This window comes from Heterodontus francisci, chromosome 1 (assembly GCF_036365525.1).
Source record: "Heterodontus francisci isolate sHetFra1 chromosome 1, sHetFra1.hap1, whole genome shotgun sequence".
NCBI lineage: Eukaryota > Metazoa > Chordata > Chondrichthyes > Heterodontiformes > Heterodontidae > Heterodontus > Heterodontus francisci.
The window spans coordinates 181,563,416-181,587,713 of NC_090371.1; the positions used below are offsets into that span (position 1 = coordinate 181,563,416).

General features: G+C 43.0%; 1 protein-coding gene across 2 annotated transcripts in view; it reads left to right on the plus strand.

Annotated features, from left to right (window-relative positions):
• The window catches only part of prdm5 (PR domain containing 5), a 342,995-nt gene that overhangs the window by 168,360 nt on the left and 150,337 nt on the right, over positions 1-24,298 (plus strand). For both annotated transcript variants that reach the window (XM_068039250.1, XM_068039260.1), the window contains 2 exons: positions 9,844-9,937; positions 11,440-11,600. In XM_068039250.1, coding sequence (XP_067895351.1) covers positions 9,844-9,937; positions 11,440-11,600 — 255 coding nt within the window. The remainder of the gene's footprint in view (positions 1-9,843; positions 9,938-11,439; positions 11,601-24,298) is intronic.

Sequence of the window (24,298 nt, forward strand, 5' to 3'; positions counted from 1 at the left end):
ACATTCACCACCCGCTGAGTAAAGAAATTCTTCCTCATCTCAGTCTTAAATGGCCTACCTCTTATTCTGAGACTATGTCCCCTGGTTCTAGACTCACTAGCAAGAGGAAACATCCTATCTCCATCCACTCTGTCACGCTCTAAAAAATTTTGTAAGTTTCAATGAGATCACCTCTCATTTTTCGAAACTCTAGAGAATACAGGCCCAGTTTCTGCAATCGTTCCTCATAAGACAATCCCGCCATCCCAGGGATTACTCTGGTGAACCTCCTTTGCACTCCCTCTATGGCAAGTATACCCTTTCTTAAATGAGACCAAAACTGTACACAATACTCCAGGTGTGGTCTCACCAAGGCTTTATACAATTGCAGCAAGACATCTCTACTCCTGTACTCAAATCCCCTTACAATAAAGGCCAAAATATGATTGGCCTTCCTAATTATTTGCTGCACCTGCATGCTAGCTTTTAGTGACTCATGAACAAGGACACCCAGGTCCCTTTGGACATCGATACTTCCCAACCTCTCACCATTTACGAAGTAATCTGCCTTTGTTTTTTTTCTACCAAAGTGGATCACTTCACACTTATTCACATTATATTACATCTGCCATTTTCTAGCCCATTCACTTAGCCTGTCTAAATCCCCTTTAAGCCTGCTTGCATCCTCCTCACAACTTACATTCCCATCTAGTTTTGTGTCATCAGCAAATTTGGAAATATTATATTTGGTCCCCATATCCAAATCATATAGAGCTACTGGTTTCCCTTTGTCCACCTTGTTTGTTACAGCCTCAAAGAACTCTAATAGATTTGTCAAACATGATTTTCCTTTCACAAAACAATGTTGACTCTGCCTGACTGTATTTTGATTTGCTAAATGTCCTGCTACTGCTTCTTTAAGAATGGATTCCAGCATTTTCCCAAAGACAGATGTTCGACTATCTGGCCTATAATTTCTTGCTTTCTGCTTCTCTCCTTTCTTGAACAGAGTTGTTACATTTGCGGTTTTCAATCCACTGCGACCTTTCCAGAAACTAGGGAATTTTGGAAGATTACAACGAATGCATCCACTATCTCTGCAGCCACTACTTTGAAGACCCGAGGATGCAGACCATCAAGTCCAGGAAACTTGTCAGCCTTTAGTTTTCCTAGTAATTTTTCTTGAGTGAAAGTGATTGTTTCAAGTTCCTCCCTCCCTTTTGCCCCTTGATTTTCTACTGTTCTTGGGATTTTTGTTTGTGTCTTCTTCTGTGAAGACAGATAGAAAATACTTGTTCAAAGTCTCCCATTTCCTTGTTTTTCAATATTAATTTCCAAGTTTCATCCTCTAAGGGACCAATGTTTACTTTAGCTACACTGATGCCATGAGACTTCATGGAGTCTGGAGTCAATGTTAAGTTTTCCCGGGGCTGCTCTCTCTCGACAGTACGTCACTGTTCTCTGGTGGATCTGTCCTGCTGATAGGACAGGACATAACCAGGGATGGTGATGGAAGAGTCTAGGACATTGGCTGTAAGGTATGTTTCAGTGGGTATGACTATATCAGGCTGTTGCTTGATTAGTCTGTGGGACAGCTCTCCCAATCTTAGCAAAAGATTTAGTGAGGAGGAATTTGCACAGTCGACTGGCTGGGTGTGCCTTTGTCGTATCCAGTGCCTAGGTCGATGCCAGGTGGTCCATCAGTTTTTTTTATTCTTTCACTTTTTTGTAGTGGTTTGATACAACTGCGTGGCTTGCTAGCTATTTTAGTGGGCAGTTCAGTATCTTCCACATTGCTGTGGGTCTGGAATCACATCGAGACCAGATCAGGTAAGGAGAACAGATATCTTTTCCTAAAGGACGTTAATGAACCAGATGGGTTTTTTAACAACAATCCGTTCATTTCATGATCATTGTTACTGACTTTTTATTCCAGATTTATTTAATTAAATTTAAATCCCCGTAGCTGCCGTGGGGGGATTTGAACTCAGGTCTCCAGAACATCAGTCCAAGCCTCTGAATGACTAATTCAATAACATAACCATTATGTTACCATTCCCTCACAATAATAAGGGCACCTTGAGCAGCAATGTGCACCGCTGCTGGTGCCTTGGCCTCACCACTTTGTATCTTCTCCTCCTCAGAACCATCTGAAGAGGCTCTGTGCTCTGCACCTTGTTCCTTCTGCAGGTTTAGACCTCTCTGTTCTGCAGTGTTGTGCAGAGCAAAGTACACCATGCCCATTCTGGAGACCTTGGCTGCTGCGCATTAAAGGGCACCTCCAGATCTGTCCAGGTATCTGAAGCGCATCTTCAACATGTTGATGGCTTGCTCAATGGCACATTGGGCTGAATCTAATTCCTCCCCAGGCATTGGGGTCCATGGCATGGGAGGCCTGTAGATCGCTCCAGAGGAGGCCTGACCCCAACGCCGTGAGGACCCATCCCGATCTTCACCGAGGCGGAGAGGCTTTGTGGCAGCCCCCCACTACTTGGCGACGGGCCCAGCATTTGCATATTTGAATAAATTTGAATGCATTTAAATACCTGCCTTAATTGCAAGCCAGCCGCTGCCTCCGGTCTTGGTACGATCTTGGTTGCACTGGCCGGCACTTCCGTGCCTTCCGATCCCTGTCCGGGGAATTGAGGCGCCACACTGGTTGGGAGGGGGAGCAGCGATTAAAGGGTTTTCATTGGTGGAGGGGATGGTGGGAAGGGGTAAAGTTGATAGTTTATTTTTATTTTTTTAAAATTTATTTTAGAGAAACAGCACTGAAACAGGCCCTTCGGCCCAGCGAGTCTGTGCCAACCAAGAACCACCCATTTATACTAATCCTACATTAATCCCATATTTTCTACCACATCCCCACCATTCTCCTACCACTTACCTACACTAGGGGCAATTTACAATGGCCAATTTACCTATCAACCTGCAAGTCTTTTGGAGGTGGGAGGAAACCGGAGCACCCAGCGGAAACCCACGCAGACACAGGGAGAACTTGCAAACTCCGCACAGGCAGTATCCAGAACTGAACCCGGGTCGCTGGAGTTGTGAGGCTGCAGTGCTAACCACTGCGCCACTGTGTCATTGTGCACTTTGAGGGGGGGAAAGGTCATTTGGAAAATACAAGTGTTTTGGGGTGGAGACGGAATGTATTTAATATTGTGGGTATTTTGTAGGGGCGGGGCGTGGGGAAGGTCCAAACATACAGGTTTTATTTGTTTTCAAAAATGTGTAGTGATTTCTTTAAAAATCGCGGAAGGGCTCCAAGCCCTTTAAAAATGGCATCAGCACCTGCGCACAGGCAGCTGACACGATTATCACTGACAGACAGGCCGCCCCATCCATTCAAATGAGCCACCGCACTGAAGATTGCGGCGGCTCACCAGCATGTGGCTGGCACGGGCCAGGCGCCGCTTCCTTTGCCCGGCGCCGAGGTTGGTGGTGGCTGACCAAGATTCCAGCCATATGGCTTGTCATATGGCTTCCATTGTATTGCTCCTGAACCTCATTGGTTGGTTTCCTCACAGGTGTCATCAGCACATCTTAAGTGGATATCCTTTGTCTCCAAACAGCCAACCAGTAACTCTGTTCCAAGGTGCAAAGAGATCAGGGAGGGTGGACATTCCCAAACTGAAAGCATCATGGCAGCTGCCTGGAAATCTTGTGCACACATGCATAAAGATTTTTTTGTGGTTGCACACTGGCTCCAGATTGATGGAATGGAAGCCCTTGTGGTTGACTAACACTCCTGGGTCATCTGGGTATGTCTTCATGCCACATGTGCAGTCTATGATGCTTTGCACCTGAGGACCTGCTCACTCTGGATGGCATCCAGTTGGCATATTTGCGGGCCTTGGCGAACAAGCCATCAGTTATCTGTCTTATACATTTATGGATGCCGACTGCAAGATCCTGCAAATATCTCTGCCATAGCCCTGGAAGGACTCAGAAGCAAAGAAGCTGAAGGTGGTGATGACTGCCAGAAACGAATAAAGCATGACTCCTAGGCCCACTTGGCAGCAGGTATTGTTCTAGCAGGCGGCAAATAGCTGCCACCACCAGATGCGAGACTGTGAGACACTGATGTTCCAACAATTCAAGGAATTTTATCCTCTGCCTGTGCACCCTGTATTGCAGGTATAGCCTCCTGCGAGCTGAACCTCGCTAATCATCCCCTGTCTCCTATGGAGTGGCAGATCTGCTAAGAGCAGACTGTTGCTGCTCCTGCTCCTGATGTTGCAATCTGCGTCCTCATCTGAGGTCCAAAGTAAAACAGGCTAAGTGGCACCCATGCTGATATGATAGATCACAGCTCCAAAGTGACGATCAGAAATACAAACCTCCAAAGCTGTGGTAGTCACCGCCAACATTGTGAAAGTAAACTCTCAGTACAAGTACTGTGAACAAAGCCTTTTACACAATTGGGTAAGTAATCAGTTGTGAAGTCTCAGTACTTATTGACATATTCCCTGTATTGCTTATCATGTTCTTCATCCTCCTCATTTGCAGGTATGTTCTCACCTTGCTTTCGCTAGTGAGTTCCAGGAAGCTGGGAAGCCTGTGCACAACTGTTAAATCCTAACAGCTATTTTAATATCACTCCAACTGAGCGAGTAGCATAATGAAATTCACAACCCACCTTTCCCAAGCAAATTGCTTGCAGACAGTCTAACATGCTGCAGTTAAATGCAGAAGTCGCCGAGTTGGAGCTGGCTTCTTGAAGTGCTGTCAATTTAGGTGCTTTTCAACCCCGTCCCCCCGCCTCGAGAGCTTCTAAAGCCACGTCTTCCTGCAAGTTAAAATTCACTCCTATGTATCAATTCATCTTAGTTCGCACTGAGTGAGTTCTGCTAGATGCAGAGGTCGTGGTAGAAAAGAAACTGACTAGACATCTAACTGGAACATGGAACTGGCCAAGGAGCAGGATGACTGATGCTTGAGAAGTTGACTGTTGACTGTGCCTAACTAACAAGACTGTTTTGGGAGAGATTGAAGTGGAGAAAGGAGGGCAAACTTTAAATGATATTTTCTCAGTTTTGTACCTTTGCATCAATGCTGCAGTATGAAAGCATTAAGAGATAATTCATTTATCACTGTTGAAATCTGGAGATAATTCTTTTGTGAGCTATTTTTAGTGCACTAGTTAATGTGTTTGTGCTCAATTCTCTGTGCACTCATTTAATTGAAAGTAAACCTGTTTATTTTCAATGGATTACAGGAATTTAATGTGAGCACATTAATCAAGTGATAAAATAATGCACAGCAAAATCTCAATTCCTTAATGAAAAGTGTCAGTATAATTTTCCATTAAGTTGTTTTTTGCAACCAGTTTGATGGAATTTGGCAGGCAAGCCATTTTGTACAGTATTGTCAAACTGGCATTAAGGTGAAATTTGTTAATTGGGTACAGATGAGAAAAATTGCTGTCTTTGGTCAACTTTAACATTAGAAACATATATGGTGTTATGAAAACGTGCGATGTCGAATTATATTTTTTTTGGTCCACTGACTGGAAACCTGAATATTAAATTGGTGAAGACGAACTGCTCAAATCTTGCAAGCTTTGCGTTCTGCCTGCTGACCATAACCACTGAAGCATATCCCTTGCTGCAGACTGTTGTGTTCAGTGGTTTAATTGATCTGTGTTTGATTGTGTTAGTCTGTTCACCGATTGATGTTCACTGTGCTTAATGACTGAAGCCTGAGGCTGGATCTGCAGAGTTGTTTTGAGAAAGTTCAGGAAAGAACAGACAGAGACTCCCTTTAAGGAAATCAGTCGCAATCACCCATCCACATCTTCAAACCGGAAGCCTCAGGACCACCAAAGGAAAGTCACACGGCCACCGAATTCAGCCTGAAGCCAGCCGAGTCACCAACCTGCATGGACTATATACACCCTTTATTTCTCTGGACTGTATTTCAGCCAATCCATCCTTCCCCACTCTGCAACATATTTGTGCATATGTATGTGAAAGTTTGAGTGTCTTTTTTTTAAATTAGATCAGTTTAAGTACAATAAAGCTAACCTCTTTCTTTGTTAAATTTGAGAAAACCTGTCCGATTGGCTCTTTTTATGATTATGATGCGTGAACAGCTAAACACTCACTGAATTGGCAAGTATATCCACTTAAACAAGAAATAAACCTGTTGTGGTCAAAGAGGGGAGCCCTTCAACCCTTCCTCACCTGATTGTAACAATGGGGGAAAGAAACGAGCCTTGTTATGGTATCACTTAATTTCAAGTTTTACATTCTTCTTCTTCTTTGGCCTCCTTGTCTTGAGAGACAATGGGTAAGCGCCTGGAGGTGGTCAGTGGTTTGTGAAGCTGCGCTTGGAGTGGCTATAAAGGCCAATTCTAGACTGACAGACTCTTCCACAGGTGCTGCAGATAAAATTGGTTGTCGGGGCTGTTTCACAGTTGGCACTCCCCTTGCCCTTCTGTCTTTTTTTTTTGACCAACTGCTTAGTCTCTTCGACTTTAGCCCTGCCTTTATAGCTGCCCGCCAGCTCTGGTAATCACTGGCAACTGACTCCCATGACTTGTGACCCGTGTCACAGGACTTCATGTCGCGTTTGCAAACGTCTTTAAAACGGAGACCTAGATGGCCGGTGGGTCTGATACCAGTGACGAGCTCGCTGTACAATGTGTCCTTGGAGATCCTGCCATCTTCCATGCGGCTCACATGGCTAAGCCATCTCAGTAGGGTGTATATGCTGGGGATGTTGGCTGCCTTGAGGACTTCTGTGTTGGAGATACGGTCCTGCCACCTGATGCCAAGGATTCCCCGGAGACGGCGAAGATGGAATGAACTGAGACGGCGCTCTTGGCTGACATACGTTGTCCAGGCCTCGCTGCCGTGGAGCAAGGTACTGAGGACACAGGCTTGATACACTCGAACTTTTGTGTTCCGTGTCAGTGCGTCATTTTCCCACACTCTTTTGGCCAGTCTGGACATAGCAGTGGAAGCCTTTCCCATGCGCTTGTTGATTTCTGCATCGAGTGACAGGTTACTGGTGATAGTTGAACCTCGGTAGGTGAATTCTTGAACCACTTCCAGAGCGTGGTCACCGATATTGATGGATGGAGCATTTCTGATGTACTGTCCCATGATGTTCATTTTCTTGAGGCTGATGGTTTGGCCAAATTTGTTTCAGGCAGCCGCAATCCTGTTGATGAGTCTCTGCAGACTCTCTTCAGCGTAAAATGTTAATGCAACATCTTCAGCAAAGAGGAGTTCCCTGATGAGGACTTTCCATACTTTGGTCTTCGCTCTTAGATGGGCAAGGTTGAACAACCTGCCCCCTGATCTTGTGTGGAGGAAAATTCCTTCTTCTGAAGACTTGAACGCATGTGAGAGCAGCAGGGAGAAGAAGATCCCAAACAGTATAGGTGCGAGAACACAGCCCCGTTTCACACCACTCAGGATAGGAAAGGGGTCTGATGAGGTGCCGCTATGCTGAACTGTGCCTTTCATATTGTTATGGAATGAGGTGATGATACTTAGTAGCTTTGGTGGACATCCGATCTTTTCTAATAGTCTGAAGAGACCACGTCTGCCGACGAGGTCAAAGGCTTTGGTGAGATCAATGAAAGCAACGTAGAGGGGCATCTGTTGTTCATGGCATTTCTCCTGTTGCTGGCGAAGGGAGAACAGCATGTCAATGGTGGATCTCTCTGCTCTTCTTTATTGCTGATATTATATCCCAGAAATTGCTATTCAGTTTGAGGCACTATTGGGTCATTATTTTAGCCTTGGGGGAGTAATTGACTGACACTTGGATCTTTTGAGTTTCCATCCTCCCACAACCTACTATAAATTTCTTTCTGTGGGAGGGCTATCTCACTATCTGTCCCTGTGGTATCACTTTCTCAGAAATTCTGTGCAGAGCATCCCAATAGCCCCAGCAGGACCTACATCTTCTAAAAGCAGGCATGGACCCCACTCTGGGCCTAAAGCTGAAAAGGAAAATTGCAATTGATTGCCAGAAGGATCAATTGCCATTGCTGTAGCAGCCATATGTAGGCTGAAGAAAACCTGCTTCAATCTGGATCACAAGCTCCCCTCCAAAAGCAACAGGGTATCGCTCTGACCAGGAACCTGAACTTGAGGTTGAGCAGTACACCAAACACACATTTCTGTGGACTTACCCTGGGCTCATGGCCTAATGTATGAATGAAGAGGATGACTTCAATTTCCTGATGTTTGAGTCCCAATTTTAACCCTAACCCACCTGGTGAGATGGAGGAGAAACTGCACAAATTTTGGGTGTTGGAGAAGAGCGAGCAGAGGCTGACTGGGAGTTGTGAGGGGGATCAGAGACAGACACAGTTGAGACACAATTTCAGACATCTTTGTTGTTCAAGGTGAGGGTGTATGTTGTGGGAGTTGTTGCAAATGGAGTTGGAGGGTTGCTTCTGGTGGATTAGAGAAGTTTGGAATTCTTTTTGTTCTCCAGATAGCCTTGGAATATTATGACGATTTGACTATGGAAAGCGAGCAATGGTAGAGCTTGACATGGTCAAACCACATCTGGCAGTAAGTTCAAATTTGTTATGGGGGAAAAAACATGTGTGACATTTTCCTTGTAGCAAGAAGTATGTTGCTGGCAGAGTAGCATATATTTTAAAATCATAGCTTTAACAGCCATCTCTATGCTGAAGTGAGCAAGTATGCCTTCCATTCCCAAGTATTTCCATATGAAGCCTGACATTTCTCAGGACTGCAGCACAGCAAAAACTGACACACAGAAAACATAATGTGCTGGACAGCCACAGGTGCAACAAAAGTTATAATAACAAATGAAAGCAAGTTTGAAATTAACACTTTCTCCATTTTAACATTGAAGCCACCCATTTTAGTTTCAGCCAGAAACTTTGTTCAGCCTGATTCCATCTTCCTCTCTGGATGTTCATTCAAGCTGAACCCAGCGGTGTACAACATCAGTGTTCTGTTTGATCCTGAGCTAAACTTCCAACCCACATTGTATCTTCCACCACAACAGCCTATTTCCAGTTCTTTTAACATTTCCCATCTCTGTCCATACCTCATCCCACAAAGTGAAACACGAATTCATAATTTTACCTCCAGTCTCAGCTTCTCCAAGCTCTCTTTGCCTGCCTCCTAAATTCTGCTCCATAAAAGCTCCAAGTCATGCAAAGCTCTCTTGCCCAGATCCAATCTGTGTTACGTACTATTGAACTGTCGCACATGTCTTTGCTGCTTTCCACTTGCTTCCTGTTGCACAATGTATTGATTTCATGATCCTTTGTAACATTTACAGACACTCGCACCTATGCCCTCACTCCACCCTATCTTTGCACCCTCCACCAAATCTGCACCTGAGCTTGCACTCTGCTGTTTATGTCATGGGGCCTACTGTGCACCCCTTATCCTCTACTTTACCATTGAGGGTACGTCTTCAGTTATCAAATCCATGCAATCTTGAATTATCATTCTAAACCTCATCTTATCTCCTCCCCGCCTCCATCCCTCACCCACTTTAGAAAGCCTCCTCAAAATAGAATTCTTTGGCTATGCCTTTATCACCTGCTCCAGCTCTTTTCCTCTCCTCTGTCCCCCACTCCCATATGGAGCGATTTGGGATATTTTGCTACATTAAAAGTGTGATATACATGCAAGTTGCTTTTTAATATATAAAGGATTTGAATTTGCTGGGACTCTGAAATCCAGTTTTTGTTGGCCATGCCTCGAATATTTGCTCAAATGTGGAATTTGTGTTTTTTCTTTAATGCAGCTGAGTCTGATTCCTGTTTGATTTATATAAGAAGATAAATGGTTACTTCGCCTCTGCTTCATTATTCTGTTGCAACTTCACTTATGCAAACTCTTTCATTGACAGACACACTCAGAAGAGAGACCATTCCAGTGTGAAGAGTGTAAGGCTTTGTTTCGGACTCCCTTCTCCCTGCAGAGACATCTACTGATACACAACAGTGAGCAGTTATCTTCACAGTACCTTTTCCTGCTGGTTTCCTTTTATTACAACTGCCTTTTAAAAATTAAAAGTGTCACAGCTTCAGTATCTTTGTGTGAATTGAAACAAAAGGCCACAGAAGTGCATAGGCCTTTTTTGTTGGGAGTATGGTGGAAGGCTTGGGAATTAGGCCATCTCTTGGTTTCTGCTATCGGTTTCCTTGGGCTACGTTTGGGATGGAACCTCCCTCTGCCCCAAACATGGCCCCTGACATCACAGGAGTGAATTCCCATGCTGGTCTTTACATCGAATGCAGGTAAGTCAGGTAGTTAATTAATAAGGTCATTTATTTTAAGAAAAGCAATCAAGCCATAGGGTTTATTTCTAGAGGTATAGAATTGAAAATTGGAGGAGTTATGCTAAGCTTGAATTGAATCTTGGTGAGACCATACTGGGAATACTATGCATAGTTTTGGTTTTCATATTATAAAAAGGATATAGAGGTACTGGAGAAGGTCCAAAAAAAGATTTTCAAGGATGATCCCAGAACTGCAAGGTTTTACACCTATCCGGAAAGGACGAAAAGGCTGGGTCTCTTTTTCTTTCTGAAAAGGGAAGGCTGAGGGTTGACCAAATAGAGGTCTATACAAATTATGAAAGGTTTTGATAGAGTGTGTGCGTCTGCTTGTGGGGAAGAGCAAAACTAGAGGCCAACAATATAAGATAATCACCAAGAGATCAGTAGGGAATTTAGAAGAAACTTTTCATCCAGAGAGTGGTGAGAATGTGGAACTCACTACCACAGGGAGCAGTTGACGTGAATAGTTCAGATGCATTTAAGAGGAAGCTAAATAAACATATGAGGGAGAAGGGAATAGAAAGTTATGCAGATAGAGTTAGAGGAGGAAGGATGAGATGAGGCTTGAGTGGAGCATAAAAGTTGACATGGAATGGTCTGTTTCTGTGCTGTTTATTCTATGTAAAGTGGAGCCTACCTATGGATTCTTGCCTCAACCCTCAACTAATTACAGGACACAATGACTTTCATTAGCTCTGTTGCAAAGGAAGGGCTGCATTGTTGGAAGTGTTGACCTTTAGATGTGGTATTGAACCAGGAGCCATCTGTGCATTCTGGTGGTTCATGTGTCCATAAAAGATCCAATGTCTTAAATAAAAGTGGAAAGTTCTTACAAGGTCAACATCCTCAAAAAACCCACAGCACCAGAAACTGATTCATTTCAGTTGCTGTCAGTGCAGTCTTGCTTTGTGAAAATTTACTGTATCATTATTATACTTCAAAAGTAATGTACTGGTTGTGAAGCATTTTGCAATATCCCAAGGGCATGATGATCACTATATAAATGCAAATTACTTTTTGTTTGTTTTCTTGTTTTCTGACTTTTTCTTGTGTTCTCTTTCTCTCTTGCTATTTGTTTCAGTTTTTTTTTCCTGATTTGACTGATAATTGTATTTATTTGTCTATGTGGGATGTAACAAATTATCTTTCTTGTTATTGTCCAGGTGAACGAACTTTCAAATGTGATCATTGCGATGCGACGTTCAAGAGGAAGGATACTTTAAATGTTCACATTCAAGTGGTACATGATGGGCACAAGAAATACAAATGTGATCTATGTGACAAAGCCTTTGTGACTCCCTCTGTGCTGAAGAGTCATAAAAAGGTATGTGACATCTTCCAGTAATCATCTTGGTAGTCTTTCATAAACAAAAAAGAAATAAAACTGCAGATGCTGGAAATCTGAAGCACAAACATAAAATGTTGGAAATACTCTGCAGGTAAGGCAGTATCTGTGGGGAAAAGAGATGAATTAACTTCTTGGGTGAGGGCATTTTATGACAATGGGTGCACACCTGAAGCATTAAATCATCTGTAGCTGAGCAACCTGAACTCTGACTAATGTCATGAAATCCCTTTCATGTTGTGACAATTTTCTTAAAATAAACAAAGAAACTTTGAGAATTCAACAGATCTCAGACCTGGCAAGGTGCCATGCTAAAAGAAGTTATATTGCGCCTGTCAGCTCTTCAGGTCCTACCAAAATGCTTCAGAGTCAATGAATTACTTTTGAAATATAGTTTCCTTTGCTATGTAGACAAACACAGCAACTAATTTATGCACAGCAAGGGTCCACAAACGGCAGTTGTAGTATTCCTTATGTCACTCATGGTGATTTCCTGAGGAAGGCTTAATTTCATGCTTCATGGTTGCCAAATAACCCCCAATTGACTATTCTCCTTAGCGGATGGGAAGTAGATGGCCTCTCATTGAGATTGAAATGATTTGCAGATGACTTTCTTGTTGATAGATTGGAATGAGTCACCTTTCTGTGACAGACTCAGTAACCTGTCTGAGCTAGAAGGGTCGCAGTAGGTTAGGACACTATTAATGATGACTGCATGTAGTGACACCATTATTCCTGGCCCAAATGGAAATGATTGGGCAGTTTCCCCTTCAACTGCACCTCGAGACCACACATTGATCTTATGCACATAATTTGTATTATGTAACTATCTTTCTGCATTTTGTCAGAGGAATCACCTTGCTTTTATAGGGAATAGTTGCTGCAGTTTCGGTCTTGAGTTCTGTTTGCTGCTGTTGGTAGAGATTCTTTTTAAATAAATAAGACTTTGTTTGCTTTGCTATTTGCTGAGTAAATAAACTTTGCTGTAAATGCACTGCGTGCTGTACGTCCTGCCACAAATTCATTTGCTGACTATGGATACCCCAGTTAATGATTGACTTACCATCCTGACACATTAATAAGTCCTGGAGAAGCAGACATTTCACTGGTGTTGGAATTTACTTTGTGTTCGGATTGCTGCAATGCTGCCATTTACACCTCATCCAGACACATCTTTTGTCTCTTAACTTGACCCATTACCACTGTCCTTGGCTTTGTACCATGAAATCTTTTGTCATTTTATCGCTCCTTCCCACCACCCGATCACAGACTTTCCCTTTCGTTGTTGTTCTCTCCGCCCCCCCCCCCCCCGACCACCACCTTTCACTTGCTCAAAACCTATTATATTTTTAGCTTTTGCCAAATCTGATGAAAGGTCACACAGACCTGAAACGTTGACTCTGTTTTTCTCTCCATAGATGCTGCCTGACCTGCTGAGTATTTCCAGCAATTTCTGTTTTGTTTCCGATTTCCAACATCTGCAGTGTTTTTCTGTTGACATAAACAGATTATCTGGTCATTATCACATTGCTGTTTGTGGGAGCTTGCTGTGGGCAAATTGGCTACTGCGTTTCCTAGATCACAACAGTGACTACAAAAGCATTTCATAGGCTCTTAAGAGCTTTGGGATGTTTGGTGATCATGAAAGGCTCAAGTCTTTTTCTTTTTTATTCTCCCTGATATGATTATTTAGCCTCCCCTGAAATGCATCTGTACTATTCATCTTAACCATTTCCTGTGGTAACAATTTCCACCTTCCCATCACTATCTGGGTAAAGAAGTTTTTTCTGAATTTCATTTTTGACTTCTTGGTAATTACATTATATTGATGGCCTCAAGAATTGCTCTTTCCCACAAGTAGAAACACACTCTGTGTCTACTCTATGAAAACCTTTCATAATTTTAAAGACCTCTATTAGATCACCCACAAACAGGAAGGATTGATAAGTTAATATCTCTGTGTGGCAAATCAGTGATACCGATACCAGTAACACCGATGGCCACAAAACTGAAGGATGACCAGCTCTCTGTGAGGAATATAGCAATGCTAAACATGAAAGGGTATCAGCTCATTGGTTATGTAGACCACAGAATAAGGCATGTGCAGATTTTTCTGACTTGGACAAAGGAGAGAGCTGCAGATTGTGGCTGCTCCATGCTGCATCATCAAGCTGCTTTGTGTTAAAGACATTCAACATTATGATGACTCAAGCCAATATGTATAGTGTTTGGTATTTTGGGGATCTGATTTCAGGTATTTGTGAAACTGAGAAATGATGCAAAAACCAATGTGTGAGCTTCTCGAGAAACACAGATATATCCTATCTCTAATAAACAGTCAGAGATCAGACGCGTAGTTAGCAATATACCACTTAAAATTTAGGCAGCAGCACTCTGCACTCACTTCCTAGTAAATTATCATGTGTTTCCCCTCTCCCTCTAATATATATACATATGTATAAATACATATACCTGAATAAAACACATTTTTGGAAATAGAATATAAACAACTTCTTATGACCAATATGATGCAAGACACTTAACTTGTCTTCCACGTACTGAAGCATATTATCCTCATGACAACTGTTGGTGTTTGAATCAGGTATGCTTGAACAAGCAAAACATGACAGTTCTCAGTGTTTTAGAAGCAAAATACTGCGGAAGCTGCAAATTGAAACAAAAACAGAAAATGCTGGAAATACTCAGCAGGTCAGGCAGCATGGATCTGAAATGCTAACTCTCCACAGCTGCCTGACAAAGAACAAAGAACAGTACAGCACAGGAACAGGCCATTCGGCCCTCCAAGCCTGCGCCGATCTTGATGCCTGCCTAAACTAAAACCTTCTGCACTTCCGGGGACCGTATCCCTCTATTCCCATCCTATTCATGTATTTGTCAAGATGCCTCTTAAACGTCATTATCGTACCTGCTTCCACCACCTCCCCCGGCAGCAAGTTCCAGGCACTCACCACCCTCTGTGTAAAGAACTTGCCTCGCAAATCCCCTCTAAACTTTGCCCCTCTCACTTTAAAACTATGTCCCCTAGTAACTGACTCTTCCACCCTGGGAAAAAGCTTCTGACTATCCACTCTGTCCATGCCGCTCATAACTTTGTAAACCTCTATCATGTCGCCCCTCCACCTCTGTCGTTCCAGTGAAAACAATCCGAGTTTATCCAACCTCTCCTCATAGCTAATGCCCTCCAGACCAGGCAACATCTTGGTAAACCTCCTCTGTACCCTCTCAAAAGCCTCCATGTCCTTCTGGTAGTGTGGCGACCAGAATTGCATGCAATATTCTAAGTGTGGCCTAACTAAGGTTCTGTACAGCTGCAGCATGACTTGCCAATTTTTATACTCTATGCCCCGATTGATGAAGGCAAACATGCCGTATGCCTTCTTGACTGCCTTATCAACCTGCGTTGCCACTTTCAGTGACCTGTGGACTTGTACGCCCAGATCTCTCTGCCTGTCAATACTCCGAAGGGTTCTGCCATTTGCTGTATACTTCCCACCTGAATTAGATCTTCCAAAATGCATTACCTCACATTTGTCCAGATTGGGCGGCACAGTGGCGCAGTGGTTAGCACCGCAGCCTCACAGCTCCAGGGACCCGGGTTCGATTCTGGGTACTGCCTGTGCGGAGTTTGCAAGTTCTCCCTGTGTCTGCGTGGGTTTCCTCCGGGTGCTCCGGTTTCCTCCCACATGCCAAAGACTTGCAGGTTGATAGGTTAATTGGCCATTATAAATTGCCCCTAGTATAGGTAGGTGGTAGGGAAATATATAGGGACAGGTGGGGATGTGATAGGAATATGGGATTAGTGTAGGATTAGTATAAATGGGTGGTTGATGGTCGGCACAGACTCGGTGGGCCGAAGGGCCTGTTTCAGTGCTGTATCTCTAAACTAAACTAAACTAAACTAAACTCCATCTGCCATTTCTCCGCCCAAGTCTCCAACCGATCTATATCCTGCTGTATCCTCTGACAATCTTCATCACTATCCGCAACTCCACCAACCTTTGTGTTGTCCGCAAACTTACTAATCAGACCAGCTACATTTTCCTCCAAATCATTTATATATACTACAAAGAGCAAAGGTCCCAGCACTGACCTGCTGAGTATTTTCAGCATTTTCTGTTTTTGTTTCAGTTCTGAGTTTGTCGACTGCAGTAACAATCAGCTCAACGTGTAACAAAGTATATAGAGCAATTCTTCATATGCAGTGAGGAGTTATTTACAGTGCAGAAGAAGGCCATTCGGCCCATCAAGTCCATGCAGGCTCTCCATGGAGCTATTCATTCAGTTCCAGGAGGGTGGTGCCCTTATATGTTTCTGGGTCGCCCTGTTTTACTGTATTATGTCTGCATGTAGACAGTTTCAGAATAATAAGATCTCTGCATGACTTTGCCTGATAGCTAAAGGTTATATCACAAACCTTTTTCTTCTCACTGGCAGTTGCTGCTTCTGTAAATGATTTGTCCATTATTCTGCCTTCGTTGTAGCTGTGTGAAATTTATGATTTACGCACCTCAATGAGAACTGATGAGAATTTGTTAGGCACTAAATATAAATTATACATGGGTTCAAGCATCTGGCTTCACATACTGTGATTGAAGAGCATTTCAGAGCCCCACCCACTCTCATATGATGGACAAGTTGAATTTTACAAGACATTATTTTCTATTTGTGGACCAACAAATTCAATTTGCTTAATATTTTTCAAAGGTGGTGCAATTCATAAGACTTTTCATAAATGGAAACTGAATGGCCTAGTGAATAAAGATACCACTAGATGTTGCATTAAATGATACAGACAAGAATGCATGATGTTTAGTCCCTACCATGGCTGATCTCAGCTAGAGCAGTTTTATAGATTTTACAATGGTTTCAGCACCCCTGGGCTAGGTAGATTAATATTTTGTGATCCTTGCTGGAAAGGGTACACATAGGCATTATGGACAGCATTACCCTCTGCTGTGGTGTCCTCCACAGTTCAAGAACATGCTGGCACTTGCTGTGTTCGTTCATAAGTGAAGAATGCCAGCTTGGGTGATGAACCAAAGAGGTGCCACTTCCTCTGGAGCTGTATCCTAATAAGAGTCAGTGCCTTCGACAGGGAAGGGGAGAAAAAGGAAAGAAAGTTACTAAAGATGCAGTCTGCCATATGTAGTTGTTTGAATCTTGCCTAAAGTGGAGACCTGTTATTGTGAGACGCCCAGACCCGGACATTATATCAGGCCTTTATAGTCGCTGGGTTAATATCTTATAATTCCCTACCTGACACCATTGTAGGAGCACCATTGCCGCAAGGATTATAGTGGTTCACGAAGAACACACACCACCATCTTTTTTATGGAAAGGGTGGGTAATAAATAACTAAAAATCATTCTATTCAGTTCCATATACTTAATCGACAAATATTATTGTAATAAACATATAATGCAAAGCACTCATCAAGACGATTTCTGACTTTCTAAATATAATGTGGATAATGTTACCTACACTATCCTTATCCAACAACACATCCAGCATTTAACTGGCATTTCACTAAACAAGGGATTGAGTTTCAGTTCTGGGAGCAGTTGGCAATCTGGGCACAAATGACAACAAAATTGCCCTAGTTTTCTGAATTGAAATTTTTGCCTCAGTTTCCACTCAAATCATTTACATATCACCAAATGTAAAATCTTGCATGAACCAGTGCAATCGAGCAGCGTTTTAGAACGTAATTCTTTTTGTTTCTTGCAATAAAACATTCATTGATATATTTAAGAGTGGAAAACTGGTGCAGCTTTATTAATATAGTTGAAAATTAGTATCTCAAAAAATAAGCATTTTTAACATGAATGTCTAGTCCTGTGAGTATCCTGATTTTAAGTAACTGGAAATGACTTTAAAAAGCTTTTCAGAATTATTTACTGGTTTCATTGCTGGACAGTAGTCAGTTTCAGAGTAAATTTATTTTTAATATTTAAAAGCCTTTAACAGATGTATATTTGTGCCCTTGCGCCTAAAAAAAAAAAGCTTAATTTTAGGAGCTTTCTCAAAGGCCAACGACCAGGCATAGTTAGTGGAAACGCATCACGGTGATTAAATCGATCTGGGGTGTAGCCAGTTTTGTGGGCAGGGCAGGTTTCCAGCACAGCATTTTAAATCAACGTAAAAGATCATGGAAACTCGATTTGTGCTGGATGTAATATGCACTTGAAATTCCTAGATCTTTTGCACTAGTTTGGCTGGTTTTGGGCGAATGGCGCTGAATAAACAAGCTCAACATATGGAAACTCCAGGCCCAGATTATTAATGTAATGCATGGTTACAGGTGCAGGATCCATTGACAGCAGTCAAGCCTTAATCACCAGGTGCAGCTATTCATTTGGGTAACTTCTTGATTGCCTGAAGTAGTTTATTTAAATATTAAACTCTGTTAGATTTTATTAGACCGTATGGCAGATATTTCTGAATATTAAAAATCTTCTGTACTTTCCCATAGAACAAAGAAGAATATACAGTCTTAGACAAAACAAATTCTTAAGTATCAGTCAGATTTTAAAGAATTGCATTATTGAAAATAGAACTGGATACAACATGTAATTTCAAATAGTGAAAACTGTGGGGCATTTTTTCAAACATATACTTTTGAAAGGGGATTACCTTAAGTGTTTGACAACAAAATGTCCCATGAAGAAAATTGAAGTTATTTTGAATGGATTGAACAGCATAACTAATTTTCATGGGTGTGAAACATATTCTGAAAAAGGATTCTTGCTATTATTTATACCACAGATCCACATTTATAACTTTGGGTATTAGAGATTTTTCTTTGCTTGACCTTAATGTTAGTGGGAAAAACATTAAAATCAAAATGTTTTGGTGATTTGTTTTGATAGTCGGGGTAATATCTGAATTTGGCATTTGGGATGCAATTTTGCACTGACCATGGCAAGCAGCAGTAATGTCCGACTTGTGCATTTCCTTAGTACTTGTCTTCAATATGCCTTTGCATGTCCTAATGCTCCTATGCAGTGCTACCCCAGTGGCTGCAGCATGGCTGGTGGAAGGCTGCTGGCTTTCACTGGGAGAGACTGCAGATGGCCCTGGAGGAATACCCCGAGCAGCTGGAGGCCTAGATGTCTAGTTTCGGACTACATTTTCTTGACATGGGCAGCAGCAGTCTGGACTGGCTGGCTGACGGACATCTACAAGGTCACTGGTGGAATGGCAGATGTGGGAGGCCAAATGATGCCGTCCTGAGCGAGGACAGCAGGCTTATGTTTCACAGAGCTACTGCCACTCCTCTGGGGTGGGAGGGGGTGGGCCCAGCAATTCTAGTAATTTATTAGAATACAGATGGCTGGACAGCTATGACATTCTGAAAGCGCCTTTGAGCACTGGTATCCACAGTCTTGATAATAGCAAGTTGAGCTTGAATGACATATGTTTGAGCTTCCATTGCAGGGCCCTGATGTTGAGTAGCTTCTGCTTGTGCTGCAACAAGGGCAGCAAATGCATGGGAACACCACCACCTGCAAGTTCCCCTCCAAGTCACACACCATCCTGACTTGGAACTATATCGCCGTTCCTTCACTGTCGCTGGGTCAAAATCCTGGAACTCCCTTCCTAACAGCACTGTGGGTGTACCTACCCCACATGGACTGCAGCGGTTGAAGAAGGCAGCTCACCACCAACTTCTCAAGGGCAATTAGTGATGGGCAATAAATGCCGGTCTGGCCAGCGACGCCCACATCCCATGAATGAATAAAAAAATATAGAAACTGAGACATTGGCTATCAGGCACTGCATCATTGTTGGTTCTGCAAGTGTGTTAATGGAGTTGGCCACCACTTCCATGCTGAAGAGGATGGGCTCCAAGCTCTGCTCAAAGCCTTGTGCAAAGTTGGTGCTGGATCCCTCCATGCTCCAATGCACATAGGCTTTCTGGCAGGCTTGCCAATACTCCAAGCAATTCAATTGCTGATACTCATCAGCCTTCTTCTGCAGGTATTGATTTTTTTTTATTCATTTGTCCTAATTACCCTTGAACTGAGTGGCTCGGCCATTTCAGAGGACATTTAAAAGTCAACCACATTGCTGTGGGTATGGAGTCACATGTAGGCCAGACCAGGTAAGGAAGGCAGATTTCCTTCCCTAAATAACATTAGTGAACCAGATGGGTTTTTACAACAATCGGCAATGGTTTCATGTTCACCATCAGAATGGCTTTTTAATTCCAGATTTATTAATTAAATTCAAATTTCACCATCTGCCATGGTGGGATTCAAACCCATGTCTCCAGAGCATTAGTCTTGGCCTCTGGATTACTAGTCCAGTGACATTACTACTATGCCACTGTCTCCCCATGCAGCAGAACTTGTTTGTGAATTCTCCCTCCGATAAGCTGTTACCTATTTGACCTTTGCCCTCTGCCCTGGCTGCAGCCCGCTGGTGCCCAGTGTCTCACCTCATTCATATCCCGCGTCTAAGTGATCCTCTATAGTATGCGCAGTATCTGAGCTGGCATGCTGTCTGCATCGGAAGCAGTGAGTGGGGGTTAATCCCGCATTGCAATCCTTGCACCTGTTTTTGGGTACTGTCAAATTATGCCCCCATATGTCTAAGTCAGGGTGGTGAGTGACTTCAACATGATGGTGTTCTCAAGACTTTTCTGCACTTGTTCTTCTTAGTAGTCAAGGATGCAGATGAGGGAAATGTTGAAATATGCCTAACAAGTTGCCACACTGCATTCAGTCTGTCAAAGATATTGCCATAGTGTGCCAGAAATAGAAAAGGTTAATGCTGATTTTGGCGGCAGGGCTGTCAATCAAGCAGACGCTTTGTCATAGATGACAATGAACTTTTGGAGTGTTGTTATGGCAATACCCAACCAGATGAGTGTTTCATCCTACTCCTGATGTGAGCCCTGTGGATGGTGGGAGAGTCTTTGACAGGTCAGGAGGTCAGCTACTCGTATAGTTTCCCATGGTAAACCGGCCTACAAAAATTTCTCTGAAACAATCAAACACCAGGTGTACTTTGGAACAGGAGCATTAATTTCACAAAGTAGTTTTAATGTGTATATATACATACATATATATATATATATATATATATATATATATATATACGTATATGTTTACAAGAAAAGCAAAAAAGTATGGTAAATTATGGAGGCTTGCGCAGTACACTGAGGGAAGGTGCATATTTGTAGGTAGCTGATGACACAGGATAGGAGAAAGGATCAGAGTATGGTCCTGGAGCACTGTGAGGGATATGAATGAATGAATTCCACATACTCAGAGATTGAAATGAAGGATCAAGTAGGTGCAGGTGGCTTAGTTTGACTAGTCTGGTAATGTGATTAAACTTCTTGCTAAATTTCTGCGAAGGAGTCCTGGGTATTGAGGTGACATGACCACTTAAGAGCCAGCAATGTGCTTCACAATGTTTAAGGCCTAACTCCAAACAGCCTGTCCCTGCTGCTCCATGGGCAGAATTTTCCCACAGGCTCGGGAGCTGACGTTGGGACCACATGGGGGTCCTGAGCCCACACTTACTGGCAGTAAGATCAGCTCAGCGATATTCTTGGAGGTAGCCTCCTAATTGGCTGCTTCTGTGCTCACCGTCCTAGTAAAGATGGTGGGCGGGCTCCCAATGCTGATTAGAGGCCAGCACCTCTGGAGCCTCAGCAATCCCACTGAGAGAGATGAGATAGGAAAATGCGAGGGTGCCTCAACATGGATGCGCCCTTGGAGGCGTAAAATTAAATTAAAAAATCAGAGGGGGGAAGGTGGTAGGCCATTTGGATCAGAGGGAAAATCCCTCTGGTTGGATTGTGGGGGCTGTCTTTCGTGCCTGCAGCCCCCTCTTTGGTGGATGCCCCTGCCGGATTGCCACAGGGAGGCTGCCTCCATTGAGCTGGTGGGCTCTTCTCTGTGGCCGCTGTGCCACTGGCAAAATACTGGTGAGTCCACAATATCACCCCAAATTGGGGCCTTCACTATGTAAATTGACTGCCCACCTGCACCTGCGGGCAGCCAATCCAGGTTCCCCAGCAGTGGGAATCCATAGGGGAGCCGACGCAATCCGTTTATTTTCCCAGCCACCCACCTCCAAGTCTACCACCAGAGGGCCGGGAAAATTCAGCCCCATATCTGTTAGGACGTCCAGGTCAGGCTCCCTGATGTTTGTGGCTCATTTCTTCGATCAGCTGCTGCCTTCTCTGCCAGATTGCTGACATTTCCCCTTTAAGCAGCACTAGGTTTTAAAAGTTGTTACTGCACCTGGTCTCTACCTCTCCCTGCTTAATTTTCTGTGTGTCCCCTTTTGGGCACTTTCTGGGCCTAGCTCTTGCCTGTGCAGGAGTTTTTCACTGCCCTTGCACCACCCCAATCTCCATCGCTCGTGTATCAGAAACATTACACCTTCCCATATGCTAAGTGCGGGACCACGCAAGTTTAGGGGATGGGGTCAGGAGCGGAACATTGTGGCAGGTGGAAATCCTGCGTCATCTCACAAAACGATCCAGGAAAGTTATAATTTATGTTTTTTGGTGTGCCTAGGAGGAGCGAGAATACTCTTTCTGGCCGCCCAATGAAACTCTGGCCTGCTGCTCTCCCATTCAAAGGCCCCCCCCCGTGCCCCCTCAATTCACCCTGTCCAATCTGCAGGAAGACTCCATGTCGCAACCAACCTCACAGAATGAGTGAGCTTCATTAGGGTATCTTGATGCCTGCAGCTCGCCGGTGGCATATTAATCAGACTCAGACCTCAATGGCTGCGCTACATTCATACCCATTTCACGGGCTATTTGATTATTGCCCCACAACGTTCCACCAGAAACAGTGGTGGTACCAGAATTCATAATAGCTTTTAAAAAGCAAGTGGATAAATACTAGAAAAGGATGGATAAATGGTAGAAAAAGGTATGAACAAAGGGCAGGGGACTTGGATGTAATGGAAATGGAAATCTCTTTGAGAGCTGGTGTTCATGTGAAGGGCTGAATGGCCTCCATCTGTGAGAAAAGAAAAGAAAGCAACAGTTTAAATTGCTCAGGTGAATATCCAAACATGAGCTGAAATTATGTTTGATTTCCCCTCCACATGACATTTAAATTTCGATGTGTTTTAGCACCAACCATTCAGCAACATGGTTTGAAAATCTTGTGCACTGGAGCCCAGAGCTTCTCTGTTTGTTGTGGCCTCTCAGAAATCTGATCTTTGCCTAGTGCTTGTAAATTTTAACCACTGAGATCAGTCAAATACAGAATGAACTTCCAAGTTATTTCATGCTGAACAATCATTTTGGAGGGATTCTGAGAAGGTGTGAAAGGTGAACGGAATGTGAAATTGCTTCAGAATAATTGTAAATGCCATGCTGTGAAGTGAAATGAGAAATTGCAAAAGGAAAAAATACGAAACTGTAGGGTGTCAGGCCCTTCTCTTAGTATTGCCACATGCACAATTTGTGTACAGTTGGAGGTAGAATAAAAGGAACATTCAGTACTTCAGAATTAATCATGCAATGCTAACAATCCTCCAAATTATAAGGACTAATTTTCCCATACTAGTGCTGGTTGACGACTCTTTGCGCATTTTACACCAGGATAAATAATGCTACAGCAGTTATGGCTTCCTCACTCTCTAATCCTGGAATTGAAGATGTACATCATTTCAGAGAGCTCGTTGTCTGGAAAACACAATTAAAAATTGATTGAAGTGATAACTAACTGACAGTGCTCTCACTTCATCATAGAGGGAAGCTATCATTTTAGGGGGTCTATTTTCTGACCTGAATGAACAATTAACACTTGGTGCTAAAAGCTGTGTGTGACTTTTGTTATAGTCAGGTGAAGAGGGGTTGAAGGGCTTCCCTTTTTTTCCCTCTCCCTGTTTGACCACAACAGATTTAATTATTTTTTTAAAGTGAATGTACTGGCCAATTCAGTAGGTTTTTGATTACTTACTTGCTATGATCATAACAAGAACCAATCGGACAGGTTTTCTTGTGTTTAACAAAGAAAGAGGCCAACTTTATTGTACCTAGACCGAACTACTAAAAATAATAAACTATACGCCAACTTTCACTCTCTCTCTCTCTCTCACACACACACACACACACACACACACACACACACACTAGAGGTTTACACACACACAAATAGGTTACAGATTGGGGAGAGGTAGATTGGTTAAGTTCGAGTCCATAGAAAAAAGGGGTATGCAGTCTGTGGGGTTTGGTGATTCGACTGGCTGCTAGATGAATTTGGTGGTATTGAGGCTTTTAGTTTAAAGAGGTAGATGACTGGTTCGGTTGGTCTCTTGGGGACAGTGATGCGGATGATTCCCTCAAGCAGGGTTTCTGATTGTAACTTATTTTGACTGAGGTTGGCGGAATGCACTGTCTTTCACTAGTTCCAGTATTCCACTGGTCACAACATATATTTTAAATGTTTTACCCAGTTATCGATATGGCCAATTATATACTTCATTTTAGTTCCAGAATAAAAATCTGCCAACCAGGTTTCTTTAATAAACAACAAAGTTGTTGATTTATTATAAAACCAGACTTATTCAATAAAGGTGCAAAGCTTATTCACACGCAGTTTGAAATATGAAAGTATAAATATCTACCCTTCTAAAATATCCCAACACACATGTGTACACACACACTGGTTAAA